The following is a 21,632-nucleotide window of genomic DNA, read 5'->3' on the forward strand; positions in this document are numbered from 1 at the left end:
GTGCCACAGGACCCTCTGTTGCTTTTTACAGATTCAGGCAAACACGGCTACCCCTCTGATACTTGACAAGATGTTCCTGAGTGATTTATGAGTACATGTGTACATTAGTATTTGTACATTATCAGTACCAATTCGCACTTGTATATTTTAGTTTACATACTAGCTCCGGATTCCAATATAGTCAATTGATTGTTTTTAAGTAGTCAACGATATAGTCAACTAAGCATTCAAAAAGCATGTTAGGCCTCAAAAATCATGAGATTTTAAAAAATTAAAAGCACCCAATATATATTATTTGTCTTCTGGTTCCTGAGCCCTTAGGATGCACTCAGGTCACATTTTCAAGCTTTTCTCCACAACCATGAGGGCTAGATTCCTATTTATTTATTTTTTAATGGAAACTGAGATTCTCTCCTAACCATCTCCCTCCAGAAGCTGAAGGAGCTTTAAGAAAAACACCAAATATAGCGAGAGTCACCAAAAAAATCATGTGTTGGCAACACAGAATCAATGTCAAGCTTGCATATCTAAATATCTTCTAATCTGAGTGCAGTAAATAGCTCCATTTCTTTTCAGAGTAAGAAACATTTACTTCATATTCCCATTCCAACCTTGACTGTGATGGCTTGCACATCACAATCTGATATACAGCCATTTCTAGCTGTCTATTTTAGGGTTTTTTTATAGTTCCAATCACAGTAGTATCTTACTGTTGCTTAGTAATGAAGCCTCATGAGGTCTGTCTGACACATTTTAAAATGTCCTGTTCTGTCTCCTGTGGAAAGGGAAGGCTAGAATCTAAGAACATTCTTTTTAGCTGGAGAATATTGCCTTTAGTATAGAGCCATATTTTTCTTTTAATTTTGGGAAGGACAAAAATTACGATCCTTTTAGTAGGCTTGAAATTAGAAAATGCCCATTTTGTAACTATGTGCTGCCCTCATTCTTGTTTCCCATGGACAAACACATGGCTAAGAATTTGCTCGCAAGATTGGCTTCAGCATCCTATACAGCTTACATCACATCATCCAGAAATGTCTCACGATGGGCTTTTCCCACTTTTTAGTCCCTAGTCTTTCCCCTGCAAGTCACTTAGCTATGCAAATCACCATGCTCAATTTAAATTATTTATCCAAACCCTATGCTAGTTTAAAGGCCAAATGATCAATCTGAATTTAAATAATTTCAACCCCCTAAAATCTCCTTGTGAATCCATAATTCCCACTAGAGTCAATGTGAAGATCCTGTTTTGTAAATCAGCATACTGTTCAAAAATATTCATTTTAGGCTATCATTCCATAGATATGTGGATACAATTTTTGTTCACACTAGTTAAATTACAGTTCTACTTTGAAAACTGCCTGTATGAAACAGACCTGCTCTGTCCATATTCAGTGCCACATTGCCTTAGTTTTTATACAAAACTACATTGTTACTACTTTTCTTTCTCCTTTTAGCACTTAGTGATGTGTGAGCTGGATTGTATTCTGGCTCACATATGATCAACAAAAATTTTAAGTAAAAGTTCCAATTGCAGAGCTAAATTTTGCCCTCAGTTGCACAGGCACTACCAAGTACAGATTCCTTATTTATAACTAATGTTGATGCACAAACCAGAAAGAGCACAATTTCATTCCTGGAGAGTAGGCTGAGTTTTCATCAGTTACTAACGGCATCTTTTTATGCAAACAAATATATTTGGTACAGAAGTCTTCAAAAGACAATAAACCTGGAACTCAGCAATTCTATTTTAACAATCTCTTGTAAATAAGTCAGGAGACCTGCATAAGCAACACAAAAAACAGATCAATTAACCGGAGTGTCATTATCCTGTTTAAAGCACAAATTGACCAAGAAGGGTAAGGTTTGGAATCTCTGCTAAGTCTATCTCTTGGCTCTCTGATTAACAGAACCCAGATTGGCCTTAACAAAATTCCTTAACTCCATGTTTAATTTATGTCAAGTGAAACGTATTTTTGGTTTGTACAGTTCAAATTCCATATTTTAAAAACAAATGAAGCCCAATTCCATAAGAAAAATATTTCAACCTTTAAAATGATATCCCCAAATCTTACCAGAAAAAGATATCAACATTCAAATATTTTGGATTGCATGACAGATAAAATCCTTTGTAATTAAAAGAATCCCATCTGTGTAATCTGATAATTTATGCTCATCTTTACCAATTAATGGCCCTGGGATCTCTACAGTAGACTACTTCTGATAGGGATTAGCAGCAGTTCCAAGATTAAGTACTCTAATGGTACCATGGTGTGATCAATACTGTATGCCATAGTGATAGAGTATGAGAATGTAGCCTAAACAGAATGGAAGAGTGAAGGTAGCTTTCTATGGAACATCTTTCTTTATTTCTTCAACCAGTTATTAGTGGTTTGAGAGTAATTTTTTTTACTAAATTTAAAGCCAAATTTGGTCCAGATTTGTGGGATATGTTACACCACACATTAGAATTTGGTAGCATCTAGCAATGCAGCAGCTACTGGATACAATAGATCTTTAGCTTTCTATAAATTATGCAAAATTCTTCTTAAATTGTTTTGTATTTTATCACTTGGGTATAAAATATAACTGTCATGGATGAGCTGTACAGGTAATTATTTTTTTTAATTGGGTGGTGATTTAAGGTCAGATCCTGGAAATAATCCACACACACAAAACTCCCACTGACTTGTAGGTTTGGCCTAAATCATCCTCATCTGGGTATTTTAAGTGCAGGGGCCATGAAACTCTAAAAGTTTGGACTTGAGTGCTGTATTTTCCAAGTGACTGAACTGTTGAGAATACCTATCCACAGCCCACAAACATGGGTGGTTCAGCCCATTGACTTAGGAGAGCCACTGTAGGCCAGGGATACCCTGTGACTTTGCACTGCTGCCTGTTTTCCCTTTCCCACCTTCTATAACAGCATGGCTCTAGCAGGAGTCATGCTCCCATGGACTTCCTGTTCACCAATTTCCCGTCAATCAGGTGAGGTTGGGAGTAGGTGGTTGGGAGAAGTGGGTAGATAATGCTGACTGGATTAGAATATCACTCACTCATTAACAGTTGAGTAGGAGGGACAATCCTCTGGCAAGCAGACAACCCCACCAGCAGATCCCCCACATAGAGAGTAGCTCCAAGGAACATGCTGGGGAGCTGGCATTGTAAACTGGTGGGCTGTTTCACCAGCATGGGAGGGGAAGCAAATGCCATACCCATGTCCTTTTAAGGCCTTGTCTCAGGACACAATTTATTTGTTTGACCGCGAAAGACACAAATAAAATAAAGCATCTCCACTAACTAACACTGGCTCCTGTGCCAAAGGCTTTTCTCTTGCCTGCACCAGCCAGGAAAAACAGGACACACTTGAGCTTCAGGGCTGAGCTTCCACTTCCTTATATACATATTCCATATGTGATAGGCAGGGATCCTTTAAGCCTTTTCAGGCTAGTGCTTTGCCCTGTTACAGACACTGTCTCATACTTCCTTATAGCAGTATTCATAAACCCCCGAGGTTCAAATATCATGAGTCAGACCCCCAAAATCATGAGATTGACCCCCCCAAAATCATAAGACTTTAAAAAAAGATTATAGTGGGTTTTGGGGTCTGTTTGATTTTTGAACTTCCCCCTGCCCCTCCCCAGTGTGTGTTTGTGATCATTAGTGTTGCCATCACACCCAAATGCACTGGGGAAGGTGAATTTGGTCCACCCTGAAGGCGCTTCCACCTCCACATCTGTCCACCCCTTGCCCAGCAAATAATTCTCCCTCCCCCACACCTCCAAATCAAACCTGTCCCCCCAGCCCCTGCATCAGTTCTGCCCCCACATCAGTTCTGCCCCATCTCACCTCTGCTCCTCCTGGGCTCTTCAACCCCCCCTCCCAAGCTGGGGGGAAATGCGCCAGCAGGGTCCCCTCTCCCTCTTCTAGGCTGGAGGGGGGGGGCAGCTCTCAGTGCTCTTTATTCCCATTCCCTGCGCCCTGTCCCAGGCCAAGTGTTGCAGGGGGGAGTGGGGTCACCCTAAGCTGCTGGGCTTTTTAGCTCCCTCTTCCTCCATCACCTCCTGTGAAAATGGTGTGGGGCTGCTGAGGGGATGGGGAGAGAGCTCTGCCTGCTTCCTGCAGCAGCTCTGATTGGCTGTTCTATCCCAGGAAGCGGGCAAGTGGGGCAGGCAGCCCACTAAAGGGGGCGGCGGGGGGAATGGACTGAAATTCACAAGAGGGTTGGAGCTTCCTGTGTCATTGCCAGACAGGCTCCAGCCCCAGCCAACCTCCTGTCACACACAGAAAAACCCATGAGAGTTAGAAATGCTGTCCTCCCTTCACAAGGCTGTGGGTGCTCCCCTCCACTCATAGAAATGAATGAGTGTGTTTGGCCTTGTATAAGACTCTTGCTATCCACATTAAGAAACAAAAAAAGGGAGAGGGGAACTCCATTGTCTTTGAATTTCTTGGAGTGTTTGTTAGTTTTGAAAAACTAGGGCATGGCTCATTGGCCAGGAGTTACCAGCAGAAATTATTTCATTTCACTGTTTTGGTAGATAGTAAGTCAGAATTCTCTCTAGCCTTTTATAAAATGCTCATTGGAAACATCTGTCAGTTAGCACTCACTCATTTTTGAAGCTTTTAATAGTTTCAAACACTTCTATATTTTTATATTATTGTCCCAAACTCTACCTTCTTTCTTTTTTGTTGGTAGTGTATGCTTAGAGGAGGAGGGAGGAGGATTCAAACCGGGTTTCCTCCTTTAGGAAATCAGAAATATTCTGCTAAAGAATAGCAAATTAATCATTTGAGTTCTGAGAGAAAGAAAATTTCCCAAATGGCTTATTGGCCTTGAATCTGAATCTGCTTTGAATGAAATGAGATACGTTTTGGACCATCATACGTGCCACATTTTGTCTGCAGATACACATGCATATCCCTCAAGTTTCCCAACCTCTCTTTCACTTTACTTCACCATCAGTGATATCCTGACAGTAGTTTAACAAAAATTGTCTACCTTACTGAGGGGGGATTTGATAGCTGCTTTCAACTACCTGAAAGGGGGTTTCACAGAGGATGGATCTAGACCAGGGGTCAGCAACCTTTCAGAAGTGGTGTGCTGAGTCTTCATTTATTCACTCTAATTTAAGGTTTTGCGTGCCAGTAATACATTTTAAACTTTTTAGAAGGTCTCTTTCTATAAGTCTATAATATATAACTAAACTATTGTTGTATGTAAAGTAAATAAGGTTTTAAAAATGTTTAAGAAGCTTCATTTAAAATTAAATTAAAATGCAGAGCCCCCTGGACCGGTGGCCAGGACCTGGGCAGTGTGAGTGCCACTGAAAATTAGCTTGCGTGCCGCCTTCGGCACATGTGCCATAGGTTGCCTACCCCTGATCTAGACTGTTCTCAGTGGCAGCAGATGACAGAACAAGGAGTAATGGTCTCAAGTTGCAGTGGGGGAGGTTTAGGTTGGATATTAGGAAAAAAATTTTCACTGGGAGGGTGGTGAAGCACTGGAATGGGTTACCTAGGGAGATAGTGGAATCTCCTTCCTTGGAGGTTTTTAAGGTCAGGCTTGACACAGCCCTGGCTGGGATGATTTAGTTGGGGATTGGTCCTGCTTTGAGCAGGGGGTTGGACTAGATGACCTCCTGAGGTCCCTTCCAACCCTGATATTCTATAATACTCTACTCTGCCCCATTTTCCTGGTGGGGGCGGAGGAGGAAGCATGGAAGAGGGTGGACCAAGATAGATCATTTATCTCTCAAATAGAAAGGCTTTCTCATAACCACACACAAGATGGGTTTAAGTTCTGTGGCACTCTGGCAGGGCAGATTGGAAGCCTTATGGAACCTTATTTTAAATAGAAAAACAGATTGTTGTGAAATTCATTATGATAATCAGTATGTTATCACCTGCCTTATCTTGATATTCCATTGATTTTATTCTAGGCTATCACCACACCAGCAATTTTCAAGCTGACACTGCATAATTGCATTGCATAAATTGTTAAGGAGGAGGCCAGAAGTTATACCAGTTGGGTAGGGGGTAATTGGAGGTTTTGGCACCTACGAAAGAGTGGGAGGCAATCTGTGACTGTGGGACAAGCACATATTAACTGGATGTGTCTGCTAAAATTACCAGAAGTGATATCATCAACAATGTTGACGCCCCATTGGGATGCATGGGGCATTTCACACCTCTCAGAGCTATTTCTTATAGACTGCTCACAGATTCAAGCAGTCACTTAATCTACATAAGAACATAAGAATGGCCATACTGGGTCAGACCAAAGGTCCATCCAGCCCAGTATCCTGTCTTCTGACAGTGGCCAGTGCCAGGTGCCCCAGAGAGAATGAACAGAACAGGTAATCATCAAGTGATCCATCCCCTGTCACCATTCTCAGCTTCTGGCAAACAGAGGCTAGGGACACCATCCCTGCCCATCCTGGCTAATAGCCATTGATGGACCGATGCTCCATGAATTTATCTAATTCTTTTTTGAACCCTGTGATAGTCTTGGCCTTCACAACATCCTCTGGCAAAGAGTTCCACAGGTTGACTGTGCATTGTGTGAAGAAATAGTTCCTTTTGTTTGTTTTAAATCTGCTTCCTATTAATTTCATTTGGTGACACCTAATTCTTGTGCTGTGAGAATGAGTAAATAACACTTCCTTATTTACTTTCTCCATACCAGTCATGATTTTATATACCTCTATCATATCCTTCCTTAGTTGTCTCTTTTCCAAGCTGAAAAATCCCAATTTTATTAATCTCTTCTCATATGGAAGCTGTTCCATACCCCTAATAGTTTTTGTTGCCCTTGTCTGTACCTTTTCCAATTCCAGTATATCTTTTTTGAGATGGAGCAACCACATCTGCGTGCAGTATTCAAGATGTGGGCATACCATGGATTTATATAGAGGCAATATGATATTTTCTATCTTATTATCTATCCCTTTCTTAATGATTCCCAACATTACATTTGCTTTTTTGACTGCCGCTGCACATTGAGTGGATGTTTTCAGAGAACTATCCACAATGACTCCAAGATCTCTCTTGAGTGGTAACAGCTAATTTAGACCCCATCATTTTGTATGTATAGTTGGGATTATGTTTTCCAATGTCCATTACTTTGCATTTATCGACATTGAATTTCATTTGCCATTTTGTTGCCCAGTCACCCAGTTTTGTGAGATTCTTTTGTAGCTCTTCACAGTCTGCTTTGGACTTAACTATCTTGAGTAGTTTTGTATCATCTGCAAATTTTGGCACCTCACCATTTACCCCTTTTTCCAGATTGTTAATGAATATGTTGAATAGTACTGGTCCTAATACAGACCCCTGGAGGACACCACTATTTACCGCTCTCCATTCTGAAAACTGACCATTTATTCCTACCGTTTGTTTCCTATCTTTTAACTAGTTACCAATCCAGGAAAGGACCTTCCCTCTTATCCCATGACAATTTACTTTGCTTAAGAGCCTTTGGTGAGGAACCTTGTCAAAGGCCTTCAGAAAATCTGAGTACATTATATCCACTGGATCATTATATCCTTGTCCACAGGCTTGTAGACCTCTCAAACAATTCTAGTAGATTGATGAGGCATGGTTTCCCTTTACAAAAACCATGTTGACTCTTCCCCAATAAATTATGTTAATCTATATGTCTGACAATTCTGTTCTTTACTATAGTTTCAACCAGTTTGCCCGGTACTGAAGTCAGGCTTACTGGCCTGTAATTGCCGGGATCACCACTGGAGCCCTTTTTAAAAATTGGCATCACATTAGCTATCCTCCAGTCATTTGGCACAGAAGCTGATTTAAATGATAGGTTACAAACTACAGTTAGTAGTTCTGCAATTTCACATTTTAGTTCCTTCAGAACTCTTGGGTGAATACCATCTGGTCCTGGTGACTTATTACAGTTTCATTTATCAATTTGTTCCAAAACCTCCTCTAATGGTACCTCAATCTGGGACAGTTCCTCAGATTTGTCACCTAAAAAGAATGGCTCAGGTTTGGGAATCTCCTTCACATCCTTAGCTTTGAAGACCGATGTAAAGAATTCATGTAGTTTCTCCACAATGGCCTTATTGTCCTTGAGTGCTCCTTTAGCATCTCAATTGTCCAGTGGTCCCACTGGCTGTTTAGCAGACTTCCTGCTTCTGATGTACTAAAAAAAAATGTTTGGTGTTACTTTTTGAGTCTTTTGCTAGCTATTCTTCAAATTCTTTTTTGGCCTTCCTAATTATATTTTTACACTTCACTTGCCAGAGTTTATGCTCCTTCTATTTTCCTCACTAAAATTTAACTTCTACTTTTTAAAGGATACCTTTTTTGCCTCTCACTGCTTCTTTTACTTTGTTGTTTAGCCATGGTGGCACTTATTTGGTTCTCTCTGTTTTTTTAATTAGGGGTATCCATTTAAGTTGAGCCTCTATTATGGCGTCTTTAAAAAGTTTCCATGCAGCTTGCAAGGATTTCACTTTTGGTTTGTATTTTGTTTTTCCTGAAAACTAATATGGAGTGTGTTGATAGCATAGAACACAGTGGGTAAACTGAAGTGGAGGAAGGGAATAGAAATCTTGTAGGGAGGAGGTAGTGAGATAAATTACCCTTTTTACTAAAAAAAAAGCAGGCCCTGACGCTTCAAGTAGTTTGGGGCATTGCAAAGGTAAAAAAGAAAAGAAAAGATTGATCTTCATATACTTTTTGTGAGCTCCCAGGTGAAATCATCCATAATAGGGATGATTTAGCAGTATTTATAGAGGGAGTGATTTCTCTGGAGGTTAGGAAATCACCCAAACCTTTATTCAGTTTGGTGGCAATATCTTAACAAAGCTGTTAAGAGCCTGGAAAGCCTCCAGCACACTGCAGCTTCCTCTTTGCTGCTTTGCACTGAAAAGTAGCCATCTGTATTTAAGAACACAAGACTTTTGCATACAATTTTTGCTGATCTGCTATCACAGTTCCCTGACTAACAGCACCTCTGGGCTCATCAAGTGGACCCTGTATTCCTGGAGGTTTCATCACATGACGCAATCTTTAATTAAAGAGCAATCTTTATTTCCTGGAGACTCCAGGACAATCCTGGAGGGTTGGCAACCTTACCCCTGCCCCACTCAGGTCCCAGGCCTGGAGGCATCACTTCTGTCAGGATGGAGACATCTGATTCCTCCATTCTCAGAGCTGGCCCAAGCTGCAGTCTGATGTACATCCACTGTGATTACCTCAGCAGGCCTGACAATTCTGTTCCTCAACGGGTAGTGATCAATGGCTCCATGTCTAGTTGGCAGCCGGTTTCAAGTGGAGTGCCCCAAGGGTCGGTCCTGGGGCCAGTTTTGTTTAATATCTTTATTAATGATCTGGAGGATGGTGTGGCTGCACTCTCAGCAAGTTTGCAGATGACACTAAACTGGGAGGCGTAGTAGATACACTAGAGGGTAGGGATCGGATACAGAGGGACCTGGACAAATTAGAGGATTGGGCCAAAAAAAACCTGATGAGGTTCAACAAGGACAAGTGCAGAGTCCTGCACTTAGGATGGAAGAATCCCATGCACTGCTACAGACTAGGGACCGAATGGCTGGGTAGCAGTTCTGCAGAAAAGGACCTAGGGGTCACAGTGGACGAGAAGCTGGATATGAGTCAACAGTGTGCTCTTGTTGCCAACAAGGCTAACAGCATTTTGGGCTGTATAAGTAGGGGCATTGCCAGCAGATCGAGGAACGTGATCGTTCCCCTTTATTCGACATTGGTGAGGCCTCATCTGGAATACTGTGTCCAGTTTTGGGCCCCACACTACAAGAAGGATGTGGAAAAATTGGAAAGAGTCCAGCGGAGGGCAACAAAAATGATTAGGGGTCTGGAGCACATGACTTATGAGGAGAGGCTGAGGGAACTGGGATTGTTTAGTCTCCAGAAGAGAAGAATGAGGGGGGATTTGATAGTTGCTTTCAACTACCTGAGGGGGGGTTCCAAAGAGGATGGAGCTCGGCTGTTCTCAGTGGTGGCAGATGACAGAACAAGGAGCAATGGTCTCAAGTTGCAGTGGGGGAAGTCTAGGTTAGATATTAGGAAAAACGTTTTCACTAGGAAGGTGGTGAAGCACTGGAATGCGTTACCTAGGGAGGTGGTGGAGTCTCCTTCTTTGGAGGTTTTTAAGGCCCGGCTTGACAAAGCCCTGGCTGGGATGATTTAGTTGGGAATTGGTCCTGCTTTAAGCAGGGGGTTGGACTAGATGACCTCCTGAGGTCCCTTCCAACCCTGATATTCTATGATTCTATGATTCCAGGAGCAATGACAGTGGTAACCAGTGATCAGACAGCCATCTTAAAGCAAAGTATTATTTATTGAAACAAAAAGCATTTAAGAGAAAATAGATTTTAAAATAATACTAAAGTAGTCTGTAGCAGGCCTGCCTTTCTCTAAGAGTTGCCAACTCCCTCAGACTCCCTCCACAAAGGCTCTATCTGAGTTAGGGTTGCCAACTTTCTAATCCCACAAAACCAAACACCATAGCCCCGCTCCTACCCTGAGGCCATGCCCCCCGCCCTGCCCCTTCCCCGAGACCCTACTCCCCTGCTCACTACATTTCCCTTTCCTCGGTGGCTCGCTCTCCTCCACCCTCACTCACTTTCACTGGGCTGGGGCAGGGGGTTGTGGTGCGGGAGGGGGTTCTAACTGGAGGTGCGAGCTGTGGGGTGGGGCCAGAAATGAGGGGTTTAGAATGCGGGAGGAGGCTCCAGGCTGGGGCATGGGGTTGGGGTCCAGGAGGGGGTGAGGACTCCGGCTGGGGGTGCGGGCTCTACGGTGGGGCTGGGGATGAGGGCTGTGGGTTGAGGCAGGGGGTTGGGGTGTAGGGGGGATGAGGGCTCCATCTGGAGGTGCAGGGTCTGGGGTTGATTTGGGGTGCAGGAAGGGGCTCTGGGTTTGGGGGGGGATCAGGGCTGGGGCAGGGGGTTGGGGCTCAGGGTTTGGGCACAAGCTTACCTCTGGCGGCTCCCGGTCAGTAGCGCAGCAGGGGGGCTAAGGCAGCTTCCTGCCTGTCCTGGCACCGCGGACCAGGCTGCGGCCCGGAAGTGGCCAGCAGCTGGTCCAGCTCCTAGGCGGAGGCATGGCAGGCAGCTCTGCGTGAATCGCTACTCTCACCCACAGGCACCGCCCCCACAGCTCCCATTGGCCGCGGTTCCCGGCCTAGGAACCGGACCTGCTGGCCACTTCCAGGGTGCAGCACGGAGCCAGGACAGGTAGGGACTAGCCTGCTCTAGCTCTGCAGCACCGCCAACCGGACTTTTAACAGCCCGGTCAGCGGTGCTGACCGGAGCCGCCAGGGTCCCTTTTTGACCGGGTGTTCCAGTTGAAAACCAGACACCTGGTCACTTTAACCTGAGTCAGTTGAGAAGCTTTTAACAACTGACCCCCTTTCTTCTCCTGAGAATGTTTTTTTTAACTCTTCAGTGTCCTTTTTGATTTCATAGTTTAATAGAGTTTAAGGCCACCACTAGATCACCTAGTATGACTTGTTTTATATCATTCCATTTCACCCAGATACCCTATATTGAGTTCAGAATTTAGTTAGACTAAACTGTTGTGTGCCAGATACAGAGAACAGGAGTGACCGATATGTCACCAATGCCCAATACCCCTGCAATGGCAGGGAATTGATTAGGTGAGATATGTCTAGATTATCCCAGCAGGTGAACTATGCCCCATGCTGCAGAGGAAGGCAAAATGTCCCAAGGTCCCTGCCAATCTGACCTGTGGGAAAATTTCTTTCTGACCCAAATCTGATGATGAGTTTGAGCCTGAGCATGTGAGCAAGTCATGTGAGCCAGGCATCTAGGAAGGAGGATTCTCACCTCAGAGCACTCATCTGCCCTGTCTGGTTTCCTGTCTCCAGCTGTGGCCAATCTCTGGTGCTTCAGAGGAAGGTGGAAAACAAAACCCAAACAAACCCAGAACACATCTGGCCAATTGTGCACTGGGGGAAAAAATTCCTTCCTGACCCTTGAAGCCTTGAAACATGAGATTTGGTTATAGGCATTGTCTTAGTGCAAAGCTGAAAGTGTTCTGAGCATGTCAAGGGCTATATTGGCATTCCTGTTCTCCCCATGCTCCATGAAGGAAGGGGGAATTCATAGAACCACAGCTTCCAAGGCCACAAAGGACCACCATGATCCCCCAGCCTGATCTCCCCCACTGCCTCCCACTGACAGAGGCTGCAGAACTTCGCCCAGAAGCCAGATGAAAGTATGTGTTATGAAATATGTCATGTCTTAAAGACTCCAAGTGATGGTGAGTCAAGTCCCTCCCCTGGTAAGCTGTTGCAATATTTAATTACCCTCACCATTGGGAAATCGTGTGTTATTTCAAGGTTGAATTTGTCTAACTTTAACTTCCAGCCGTAATCTTGTTAGGCTCTTCTCAGCAAAGTTGAAAATCCCCCACGCTCAGATCATTTTCCATGTGCGAATACCTGTGCATACAGTGATCAAGACACGTTTCTACTTCCTCTTCAATAAGTTCAGCTCCTTAAGCCTCACATCAGAAGCCTTATTTTCTAGGCCCTGGACCATTCTTGTGGCCCTTCTTTGCGGCACGCGAGCTGATTTTCAGTGGCACTCACACTGCCCGGGTCCTGGCCACTAGTCCGGGGGGCTCTGCATTTTAACTTAATTTTAAATGAAGCGTCTTAAACGTTTTAAAAACCTTATTTACTTTACATACAACAATAGCTTAGTTATATATTATAGACTTATAGAAAGAGACCTTCTAAAACCATTAAAATGTATCACTGGCACGCGAAACCTTAAATTAGAGTGAATAAATGAAGACTCGGCACACCACTTCTGAAAGGTTGCCGATCCCTAGTATTTCCATAAACTTAATAATAATAATAAAACCACCTAGCTCTTATATAGCACGTTTTCCATCACTAAATCTCCAGGCACTTCACAAAGGAGGGCACTATCTTTATCCCCATTTTGCAGATGGGGAAACTGAGTGAGGTGAAGTGACTTGCATAAGGTCACCCCACAGGCCAGTGACAGATCTGGAAATAGAACCAAGATCTCCTCAGTCCCAGTCCAGTGCTACACTGCCTCCCTCTAAAGGGGAGTAGGGTGCACCATTCCCGGAAGCACGGCCATACCAGGCTGATGTGTGGAGTGGAGAGAGCAAGCTCCTAGCCCATATTCTTGAAGTGTAGATCCCGGAACGGGATACAATGTTCCAGTAGCAGTCTCACCAATGCTGTGTACGAGTCAAGATCCCTTCCCTACTTCTATTTGATATTCCCCTTTTTGCCACACTATTGCTCTGAGAGCTCATGCTCAGGTGATTGTGAACAATGATCCTTAAGTCCTTCTCTGAGTCCCTGCTTTCCAAGACAGGCTACCAGCTTTAGAAAAACAAGGCTTACAACTTGTTGAAGATGGGATACAGGATCCTTGAAGCTAACACCACCGGTTTCCCCTGTTATCTTTCAAGTGTGTGCTTGGATGCTCTTAAATCTGAGAAGCTATTGTACTGCAACCCTGCACAGACCCCAGTGAATGTGAGAATATAATAAACATTCCACTACCCCCAATATAAATGTATGTTAATAATTAGTTTACATATAAATATTCTTACATTATTACAAAGCATTTCCATGTCTGTCACACCTGCATTTTGCACTCTCTTTGCAAGGAAATCGATGCCCTGTCATTAGTTTTTCCAGAGGATTTGGTAAAACAGTCTCTGGCTCCTTGCAACCCCATTGCCGACCCTAAACATTCAAAAATTATAAGACAGGCAACCCAAAATAATGAGATTGTCTTAAAAACCACAGCTTTTTCTTTTAATTTTCCTCCTGCTTAGGGTGACCAGATGAGATGAAGAAAATATTGGGACCGGGGGGGTGGGAGGGGGCCAAAAATAAAAATAAAAGCCGAGTGCTGCCGGCCGGCCGAGAGGGGAAAAAAAAAAAGCCGAGTGATCCTGGCGGCGCAAAATATTGGGACAAAAATTGCATCCCGACCAGAGATCGGTTGGGACGCAGGACAAACAGCTCAAAATCGGGACGGTCCTGATTTTATCGGGACATCTGGTCACCCTACTTCTGCTTTTTAATACTATAGGACTGTTGTTTTCAAGCTTTCCTTTGCAGCCACAAGGGCTTCAAACTTTTTTTTTTTAACTGTGAAAGCTGAAGTTCTCATATAGTAACATGATCCAGGTGCTGGGGCTTGTAGAAAAAATGCTAAATATTGTGAGACTCACAATAAAGTCATGTGAGCTGGCAACTCTGCCACTGCCTTTGATTCCTAGGACCTTCCGATAAAAAATATTAGGTAGAGAGAACTCATATCAAATACACATGTGCACACACAGTTCAACCCTCTCCACAGACACATCAGCCCCCGCCCCTTTCCCCCCCCCCCCCCCCCAATGTGCACACACTCTCACCAACCCCAGCCAGGCATATATACCAGCCAGCACACCCCCACAACACTCCGTGCACATTTCACTTTTCCAGTCAAAAGCTCTCCCAAATCAAATGGCCCTAAAGGATTATATTTGTAACTCCACTGTTCCAGCCTTTTACAAACCATCCCACACATCTGTTATGTCAGAAGGCTTCGACCTAATACTTTGTGAGCCGGACATATGGGAACATAGTTATATCATATCTATTTGTTTCTCTTAACTGCTGTCACTCCTCTCTTCTTCCCCCTCCCCTTCCCAAAACTATATAATCTAAGAGTCCACTAGGAAATTAATCTCTGTTTTAACCTGTCATCTTTATTTCCATTAACAGATGCTTACCCCAATTCTGAAGTGATCTACGTCTGGACTAATAGCACCGCTACATCTGTGGTGGTTGCAGAAGATGGTTCACGACTTAACCAGTATCATCTGATGGGACAGACTGTAGGAACTGAAAACATCAGTACCAGTACAGGTGTGGTAGAATGCATCTTTCCACCACACAGTTGCTAACAGGAAAAGGAGGTGTAGTGAGGAGATGTATACAGGCTCCTGGCTCTTTGGTGGGGGCACTAGGGAAATGCATATCAAGTCTTGGCAACTGTACAGTAACACCTCAGAGTTACGAACACCAGAGCAACAAACTAACCAGTCAACCACACACCTCATTTGGAACCGGAAGTACACCATCAGGCAGTAGTAGAGGCCAAAAACTAAAAAAGGAAATGCAGTACAGTACTGTGTTAAACATAAACTACTAAAAATATAAAGGAAAGCAACCTTTTTCTTCTGCAGATTAAAGTTTCAAAGCTGTATTAGGTCAATGTTCAGCTGCAAACTTTTGTAAACTTTTGAAAGAACTATAAGGTTTTGTTCAGTTAGAAACAGCACATATTTCAGAGCGATGAATTCCCAGAGTGTTCCTCACTCTGAGGTCCTGCTGTATTTGCTGAAATCGCAGCACTATTGCTGGCTTATTTCCCTGCTGGAGGAACAGCTCCAGGAGGCAAACACTAGCCACCCATTAGATCTGTACCAATCCTAGGTTTATAGTGATTTGCTTGATGAAACCGTTTGGGGGAGGGGGGAAGAGGGAAGGTGGCAGCTGTTGCCGGCCTTTGCAGCGTGTCCTGGGTACCACGTGGCCAGAGAGGAGGTGCTAACCCCAAGGATTCCCATTTCCTCCGTAACTGGAAGTGGAGGCGCCAGATGTGGCAGCATTAGAGAGGCAAAGAAGCTTTAATCCCAGCCCAGCCACCCACGTGAGGCCCCCCTTCCCCCCCTCGCCTCCTGCTTAAGGCTTCCATGTCAGGGCAGCCCTGTGCTCTGATGGGGGTGGGGGATACCTGGGAGGGTGACGCCAGACCAGCCCCGACAGTTACATGGGTTCCGCAGCACAGAGGCTTTAACAGGTTATATAATATACTTGTCTTGAGAGAATTAATGAAGTAGAGTCTAAGGGCTCCTATGATTGGAACCAAAAATATCCTGTCTTTAAACAAAGCCGTCCCCTCCCCCCATGGCTTCATTCACAGGGGGCTTTTAGAATGCAGATTTGAATAATGCTCTGGCAGAAATTAACACTAGTAAAGCACTGAGACATATTTATTGTGAGGACCTGGCACCCCCTATCACTGGCTAAAAATGACAGGCTCTGAGGTCTAATTTGAGACCCTGAGGAGGAGGTGTAAACCAGATTGGTAACCTGGGCTATCCTTGGAAGGGATATTTAGGACACTTTATCATGTGCACAACCCGCTCCCCCGCACACACACACAATCACAAAGGTTGGTAGGATTAAGGAATGAAGGTGCTTAAAGCTCTCTATTCAAAATTAAACAAACAAACAAACAGCTCTGTGGAAGGTGGGACCCACTCTGAGCCCAGCTGGGCTTGCTGTTTACTCCTCAAACAATCCCAAAGCAAGGACAACCTTGCTCTGCATAGTACAAGGCAACCACAAAGCAAAGTTATGATCCACTTCCCTGCAAGTTCTAATCATTCCCAACCCCTTCAATATCCATTAAACAGTTGCTAAATAAGCCAAAAGAATCAGCATCCAGGATATGCATGTAGAAATAATCACAGTCGTTACCCTAATAGCAAAGAGCCCCCTGGGGAAAGCAAGCTGCCTCCCATTAAAGAACAAAAACATGTTTCCTTACCAGTTCACCATCATAGCTGCATTGTTTTCTGCAATGAATGGCAGCTCCCCTCTTGCTTTCAAAACTGCCAAGAAAAAGATCCAGAGGATGTATGGGAGCATCTCCTAGAAACTCGCCCTGATCCTGGGAGAAAGAAAACAATCCAAAGCAGGCAGTGGGTGCTCCAGGGTGTCCGTTCTGGGCCACTTTCACGTCTCCGCTTTCCCGTGGAAGGCACCTTGCACTCCTCAACCTAAGGAAACAGCAGAATCCTAGGAGGGATCAAAAAGTTCGTGCACAGAAATCACGTCCCTTCCCTAAGATTGAGGCTAATAAATTACGGTTTTCCAACGTCAAGAATTTTTTTAATGTCCCAGGTTGCATCTGGGCAGGCTGGATTCTGATTGCAGGGTGGATCACAAAGAGCAGGACACAGATTGTAACTAGGGATTAGCAAAATACAAAAATCCGATTTTACACAGGGAAAGCATCAGTCAGTGATGGATTTTCTGGACTTCATCAAGCTCGCAGTAGGCTGGTAATCAGGGTTACTTGTGATCGGATGTTTAAGACATTTCTCCTTTGTACAGAATTGTTGAATGGGGGGGGGGGGGGGGGGGAAGGGGGAGGAAGAATACTGCACTAATCCAACAGTTTGGATCCTTTGGATATATTTTGGACCACATGTCAAACTACACAACCCCTCCAATTGCACGGGGGGAAATGTTTGGGTATATAAAAATTTTATACACCTTTTATGCTGATGCTTCAAGCAGATGCTTTTTAGAAAGAGGTAAAATCTGGATCTCCACCAGGCTTACTGGATCCTACTGATTTTTGCACCCAGCTCCCCAAGTTCTGCCTGAAGAAAAAAAACACTTGGCTAGTTAGAGTGCACACAAAAAATCTTGGAATCTGGCACATTTTAGCACTGGCATGCTGCAAAAACCCTGATCCTGCTAATCTTGGCACTCAAGCCCCCAAATTCTACTGGCTACGTAGAGAATACGGCTGCCACGAAAAAATTCCCCATGTAACAGTATTGCAAAAAACCAGTACAGAGCCCCAATACTTCCACTTCCTACATAAAGAACACATCCAGCCACTTGTATGTATCAAAATATTCCTGCACTGCCTACACAGAGAAGATATTCAGAACAAATAAAGAGAGAACAAGTCCAGACACTTCTGTTGCACCAAAGATCTTGGATTTTTGCACATTGCAGCGCCACAGCACTACAAAAACCCAGACCCAAAACATAGATCCTGCTGGATCGTGCCAATTTTTGCACTCAAGCCCCAAATTCCAATATCTAAATACAGAACACAGCCAGCTGCTCCACCTATACCAAAAAATTACAGACCCTGGTGTATCCTGAGGCAAGTGTGGTCTGGTGCAACAATGACACAATAACACAGATCTGACATACCTGAATTCTGCCAGAACCTGCCTTTTTTTTTTTTTCACCGCAGGCCTCAGCCTACAAGTGTAGCCACCATTCCACCACTGGTAAAACAGACCTTGATGTATCCAGCCTAACAGCATATGAAAAACACATATCTGGTGTCTGGATTCTACTGGAGCCTGCTATTTTTTAGCCATATTCTTTCTCCAAAATTCTATTGTCTAAATAAATTTTTTTTTAAATGTAGCAACTTCTAATCCATCAAAAAATCTAAGCCAATGTTTCCTAAAGGATGGGCTGTGTCGTGGAAAGGAGGTAAATGGGTCATGGGATCGGTGTGGAGGAGAGGCCTGGGGGGATTGGAGAGTTAGCCTGCCCAGCACTTATGCTGCACAAGTGGCTTCTGTCCCACGGGACTGGGCCCAGCAACCCCTCTTTGGGTGTTGTGACCTGGTACATGGGGTCACAGTGCCACTCAAGTTTGGCCAGGTTGCTCCTCTGTCATGACAGAAGAGCAGTCAGGCCATACCTGAACGGTGCTGCAAGGGATGGCATAGGTCAAACCCGAGTGGCACTGACACCAAATGGGCAGGTTGCAATGCCACTCACTCAAATATGTCCCGGCCGCCCTTCCATCATGACAGAGAGATGCTGTGAACTCGTGTGCCAGGTTGCAACTCCCAGAGCAGGGAGTTAGGCCCAGCCCTGCAAGAAAGGAGTCATCACTGTGGGGTGAGTGCAGGGAAAACTCTTCAAATACCAGCCCTCGACACCTTGGGGCATTCCCTCTGCACCTCTCCGGGAGTAGGGTTGTGGTGCCGGGGTAGAGAATGCTGCTGAGGATGGTCAGTAGCCCTTCGGCAGGGTGAGGAGGTGGCAGTGGAGGAGGACACTGGCCTATTATTTCTCCCCCCCATCCCGAAATTTGGATCCTGGATGGGTCATAAAAAAAAAGACAAAATGCAGTTGTTTGGATGCCTTACTAAAACGTTTGGGAACCATTGATGTAGACCCTCTGCAACTTGGCACAGTTGCAGCACAAAATCACATAGCCAGCACTCGGATCCAGCTATATCAGCTCAGCTTTCATTCTAAGGCCAAAAATTCTACCACCTAAGTACAGAAGAAATGCAGCAGCTCCATTTCTTCTTTATTATTAATTCTTTCTTTTGATTGTTGATGTTGAGAATGGCATCCCACTGTGATAGGTTCTGTACAAACATGTAACAAAAATTAGTTCCTGTCCCAAAGAGCTTAAGTCTAAGAGGGAAATCCTGGCCCTACTGAAGTCACTGGGAGTTTTGCCATTGACTTCAGTGTGGCCAGAATTTCACTCTAAGTATAATGCTAGAGGCAACAGGTGGATACAATAAATGGCTAAGATGAGCACAAGGTAATGAGACAATACCAGTCAGCATAATAAGTAGTGGTCACAGAGCACCAGCTTCCCCCCGCCCCAAGTTGAGTTTTTTGCAGGCATTGTGGCTGGAGAGAAAATGCAGATTTCATCGGGAGCTTCCTCCATGTGTAAGAGCAGTGTGAAAGAGTGTACTCTCTCTTTAAGAGACAGGCTGGAGCCAGCAGCTGCCCCCCACCCCGCCCCAATCCCCTCAAACTGGTAATGTGAACCTACTGCCACCCCAATCTGGGGAAATGAAGGTGGGGCATACTTGCAGTGCCACACTGGACCACAAGGGGGAATGTGGGGATAACCCACACCTTTACAGGCAGCATGGGGGAAAGTGCAGAGGTACTTACTGGAAAACTGAACAATGGGCAAAGCTGGCATCTTTGGTGGAGTGGACATGGGGGGGCCAAAGTCTCAATACTATGTAAGAAATGACAGGTAGGATGTAAATCAGCCACGACTGGCCTTACAAATGAAAACAAGTACTTTGGGTTTTGTAATTTGTAATTTTTTTTAAAAAAAGAGCAGACTTCTGTGCATTCTTGCTGAATACAGGGCCGGCTCCAGGCACCAGCCCTCCAAGCATGTGCTTGGGGCGGCACCTGGAGGGGGGCGGCGCTCACCCAGGGAGAGCGGGGCCGCGGCCGGGCTCGCCGCCCTCCCCCGGCGCTCCGGCCGCCGGGGAGAGCGGAGCCGCGGCCGGGCTTGCCGCCCTCCCCCTGGCGCTCCGGCCAGCCAGGAAGAGCGGGGCCGCCCTCCCCCTGGCACTCCGGCCGCCGGGGAGAGCGGAGCCACGGCGGGCTCGCCACCCTCCCCTGCCGCGCTCCCCGCTGGGGGGGTGGCGGGAGGCTTTTTTGCCTCGGGCGGCAAAAAAGCCAGAGCCGGCCCTGGCTGAATAGCACTGTAAACACAATTATCCAGCCTGCTGCTTCCTACCAGTTTTTGTCTCCCCTTTTCCCCTTCCTCAAGCCGTACTGTCAAAATAGACAACTCTATTTGACTGCTCTTAGTTGACCAGGAAAATCCAGGCTCCAATACATCCCAGTGCAGTAGCAGCTCAAAAAACATGTAGCTGGTATGCAGACACCTGCTGGATCCAGCCCATCTGTGGCCTCGTACACAAACTAATCCTGCTAAATAGAGAGCACATGCAGCCGGTGTAGAGCACCAAAAAAATCCTGCATACCAGGTATGGGATTATCACAAACCAATGTGTATAGGAAATTATCCAGTTATAGGGATATGCTACCTGATTTTACAGCAGACCTTCTCCCAGCCCCTTTCCCCAGCATTCTTCCAGGATCCTTTTCACAAGAAAGTGAGAAGCCAGAAGAGAGGCCTTCCCTGGGCACAAGGATTGAGGCACTCTTTCAGGTAGATGGGTCCTGAGCTTCTTAGGGGTTTATAGGTCAAAGTCAAGACCTTAAACTTATCTGGGAAGCCATAAGCAACCAGTGCAGATCAGGGAGCACTGATTGTATGTGCTCAAAGAGAGCTACTCTGCTTACCAGGCAAGTCACCACATTCAGCATCAGTTTCAGTTACTGGGTGGCTTTAAAGGGTTGCCACGTGTAGAGTAAATAAATAAATAAACAAATTAATGGAGATATCCTATCTCCTAGAACTGGAAGGGACCTTGAAAGGTCATCAAGTCCAGCCCCCTGTCTTCACTATCCAGACCAAGTACTGATTTTGCCCCAGATGGCCCCCTCAAGGATTGAACTCACAACCCTGGGGTTAGCAGGCCAATGCTCAAACCACTGAGCTATCCCTCCCCCACTGTACAGCACAGTAGTCTTAGAGAGAGTTTCTAGGAGCAGAAAACAGCACTAGATGGGCAGCTGCATGAAGAGAAGCCAGGCAGTCTTAAATTGCACCGCTCTTCTCCTGCCCCCACAAGGGGGAGAGTCTTTCTACACTAGGGGCAGCAGTGTGGCAGTTTCCCCACTGCTCTTTTCCTCCAGACTCCGCTGGCCTCTTCCAGTTACTATAACCACTTCCTCACGGGGCCCATTAGAGACAGAGGCAGCCTTTACACCTCAGAGCCTTTACACCTCAGAGTGGTATCAGCAGTCACAGATAGCCGGAACTATTGTGCCCCCACAGCCTCATACCCCACTGAGAGCTTACCCAAACTGGGGTTAGATCCCAGAGTCCTGATATGGCAGGTCCACATCTCAGGCTTGGTCTACACTACACAGCTTTGCC

The 21,632-nt window shown here is 45.1% G+C and overlaps 1 protein-coding gene across 1 annotated transcript in view; it reads left to right on the forward strand.

The window, feature by feature from the left end:
- LOC113406131 (gamma-aminobutyric acid receptor subunit alpha-5) overlaps positions 1-21,632 on the forward strand; it is an 88,283-nt gene that overhangs the window by 57,856 nt on the left and 8,795 nt on the right. The window contains exon 6 of the mRNA XM_026648996.1: positions 14,798-14,941. Coding sequence (XP_026504781.1) covers positions 14,798-14,941 — 144 coding nt within the window. The remainder of the gene's footprint in view (positions 1-14,797; positions 14,942-21,632) is intronic.

Source organism: Terrapene carolina, unplaced genomic scaffold, assembly GCF_002925995.2.
Source record: "Terrapene carolina triunguis isolate 2854851 unplaced genomic scaffold, T_m_triunguis-2.0 Scaffold23, whole genome shotgun sequence".
Taxonomy (NCBI): Eukaryota; Metazoa; Chordata; order Testudines; family Emydidae; genus Terrapene; species Terrapene triunguis.